Source organism: Peromyscus maniculatus, chromosome 20 (assembly GCF_049852395.1).
Source record: "Peromyscus maniculatus bairdii isolate BWxNUB_F1_BW_parent chromosome 20, HU_Pman_BW_mat_3.1, whole genome shotgun sequence".
Lineage (NCBI taxonomy): Eukaryota > Metazoa > Chordata > Mammalia > Rodentia > Cricetidae > Peromyscus > Peromyscus maniculatus.
In genome coordinates, this window is record NC_134871.1 from 58,435,984 (window position 1) to 58,438,912 (window position 2,929).

A 2,929-nucleotide genomic window follows, 5' to 3' on the forward strand; every position below is an offset into this window, starting at 1 on the left:
TGGTCTACAGAGTCAGTTCGAAGACAGCCAGGGCTACAAAGAGAAACCCTGTCACGAAAAACAAACAAAAAACAAAACCAACCAACCAACTAACCAAACTCTTAGAAGTTAAGATTAGGGAAGCAATCATTAAGACTAAAATGGCCAGCCACAGATCCTCATGAGTATTTATAATACACTGATCTGACACAAAACTGGTATCCAAAATGTACAAGAAACTCCTGCAACCAAGATCTGGAGTATCATGGATGTGAGAGAGAGAGATTGGTAGCACTCACAGAATGGTCCAAGTGGCAAGGCCAACAACACCAGCTGTGTGGCAGATGGGGAGTACCACAGCTGGTAAGCCTGAACTATATCTTCTAAAACTAAATGTTGTACCCATCTATGACACGTGATTTTACTTTTAGGTATTTAGGTATTCGCCAATAAACGTGAGCCATGCCTGAAAGGCAAGTGCAGGGATCCACTTGGATAAAGAGCTTTCCCCCTCCACTACCAGAACAGTTTCCCAGGACCAACACTATGTGATTTTCACAGTCCTCAGAAACCCCAGACCCCAGGAGGCAGCAGAATCTGGGCCTCCTCCTCTCTCCCCAAACCCCTATGCCTGCTGCTTTGAATAGGGCTGACTGCAAATGCGGAAGGCAAATGGTACGGACTATTTTCTTCTTTGTGATCTTCATCGGGCAAAGTGGAAGACGGCTTCTTCCTTTCGCCATTCTCCATGCTCGCCTCGAGTAGCTGGTTCCTTTGGCCCCCAGCCCCTGCTGACAAGGGTGGAGAGGTCAGACATACCCAGGGAAGCAAGGGTGGGGTTCTGAGGCCCGCGGTGTGGGAGGGTGGTCTGGGAGGGAGGTCTGGGGTAAGGGGACATGTCATGAGCTGGAGGCGTGGGGGTGAGAAGTCAAATGGCCAGTGGGAGACAGGTCTGAGAGTGAGATGGGTAAGTTAGAGTAGAGGACAGCTCAGGGTTAAGGAGGGAAAGCCCGGGGTCGAAGAGAGAGGTCTGGGGCCGAGTTAGGGAGGTCTGAGTGGGAGAACCAGTCAGGGGTGAAATACAAGTCTGGAGCTACGAAGGGGAGGTCAAGGTAGGGAGACAGGTCAGAAATTGGGACACAGGTGTAGGGTCGAAGGGGAGGCAGTTACGGAGTTTGGAGGGAGATGGGAAGGTGAAGGAAAGAAGGTTGAAAAGGCAGGGTGGGGTGAAAGCGGACAGGGTATAAGGCTGGGGAAGTTCGGCGGTTCTAAGGAGCGAAGCCTGGGGATTCCAATCGGAGGGGGGCGGGGCGGGGTTCCGAACGCGGGGTGGGAGGGGGACCTGGGCGCTAGCGAGGACGGGCCTGGCGTGTCTGAGGGCAAACAGTGCTCACCTGGGACCCGCCCTGAAGCGCGTGCTGCTCTGCAGGAGCCACGAGCCTCTCGGCTGGGCGTCTTGTGGTCGCCCCGGGCAACGGCCCCTGGCTGCGCGGCGCATTGTGCAGACCGATGGCGCTGGTGGCCTGGCTTGCGGCGTCCTGAGTGGCGCCCTACTCGGGGTGTGGGGCTTCGCGGACGCACAGGCAGAAGGGGCTGCAGACGGCTGCGCGTGTGGGGAGGCCGATGGCTGCGGTGCGCAGTCGATACCCGAGGAGCGGACTGAGTCCGGACACCGTTGCTGGCACTCACACTGAGCTTTGGTTCTGGATCTAGTCCCATGCTGCGGTCCGAGGAATGGCCAATGCCGTGGCGGGGACGGGGGCGGGGACTAAGGCTCCTGACAGTGCGGGCCATGCATCAGGGTTAGCTCTCAAGTGCCTGCTATCCCCGCCAGGGTCATGAGTTCCCGCTCCACATCTCCCACGCACCTGTCAGGGTCACACAGACAACCTTAGCACTCAGACTACACCAAGTCACAAAGACCAGGGAGTCACACCCTGCCCCACCCTCGGCTTCCTCCCTCCTGGCTCCCTTGCTGTTCACAAGATGCCTCCACATAGGTCAGAGGTGGAGATGGAGTCCCAGGGTCCTTCCAGGCAGGTGTTCTCCCCAGTCCCTTCACCAGCTGAGAGTGTCTCCTCGAGGTCAGGGTGGCTGTGGCACCTAGGTTCATTAGTGGGGTACCTGTGCTGTGCACTCGGTGTTCCCAGGCTGTCCCTTCCCTACAGCCAGTGCCACTCGCTGCCTTAACAGGTCAGTGCCTGTCTTTGTCCAGCTTCCCTATGTGGCACTTTGGGCTGTGTTAAGGAAGGCCTATCCATCCATCCACCCATCCACCCACCCATCCACCCACCCACCCATCATCCATCCATCCATCCATCCATCCATCCATCCATCCATCCATCCATCCATCCAAGTCGTCATTGTTTTTGTTTTTCTGAGACGGGGGTTTCTCCGTGTAGTTTTTGGTGCCTGTCCTGGATCTTGCTCACTCTGTAGACCAGGCTGGCCTGGAACTCACAGAGATCTGCCTGGCTCTGCCTCCCCAGTGCTGGGATTAAAGGTATGCGCCACCACCACCCGACATTGTCATTGTTGGTTTAAAGCAGTGGTTCTCAACCTGTGGATCATGATCCCCTTGCAGGAGTCACATATCAAATATTCTGCATATCAGATATCTACATTATGAGTGATAACAGTAACAAAGTTACAGTTATGAAGTAGCAGTGAAATAATATTATAGTTGGGGGTCACCAGAACATGAGGAACTTTATTGAAGGGTCGTGGCATTAGGAAGGATGAGAACTGCTGGATCAAAGGCATCTTTATTTCATAGGTCTTACTCTCAGGTGTAGGTGGCTTCTCCCTGACTGGTGATCCAGGCTTTACTCACCATACACATCAAAGAATAAATTAAAAATGGCTTTCCACTCAAAGGTCCTACTTCTCATCCCTGGTTTTTTGGTTTGTTTGTTTTCTTTCTTTTCAGAAGCATTTAACAGGCTATGAC

General features: G+C 53.9%; 1 protein-coding gene across 15 annotated transcripts in view; it reads right to left on the reverse strand.

The window, feature by feature from the left end:
• Ttll8 (tubulin tyrosine ligase like 8) overlaps positions 1-1,877 on the reverse strand; it is a 76,797-nt gene extending 74,920 nt beyond the window's left edge. For 4 of the 15 annotated variants that reach the window (XM_042264618.2, XM_042264621.2, XM_042264615.2 and 1 more), the window contains exons 1-2: positions 1,374-1,840; positions 663-770 (exon numbers count right to left, since the gene is read on the reverse strand). In XM_042264618.2, the coding sequence (XP_042120552.1) occupies positions 663-770; positions 1,374-1,773 (508 nt within the window). In that variant the 5' untranslated portion in view covers positions 1,774-1,840. Of the gene's footprint in view, positions 1-662; positions 1,264-1,373 lie in introns of those variants that run through there. The other 11 variants (XM_076556547.1, XM_042264616.2, XM_076556546.1 and 8 more) reach the window with 8 other exon arrangements.
• Positions 1,878-2,929: the final 1,052 nt, after the last annotated feature.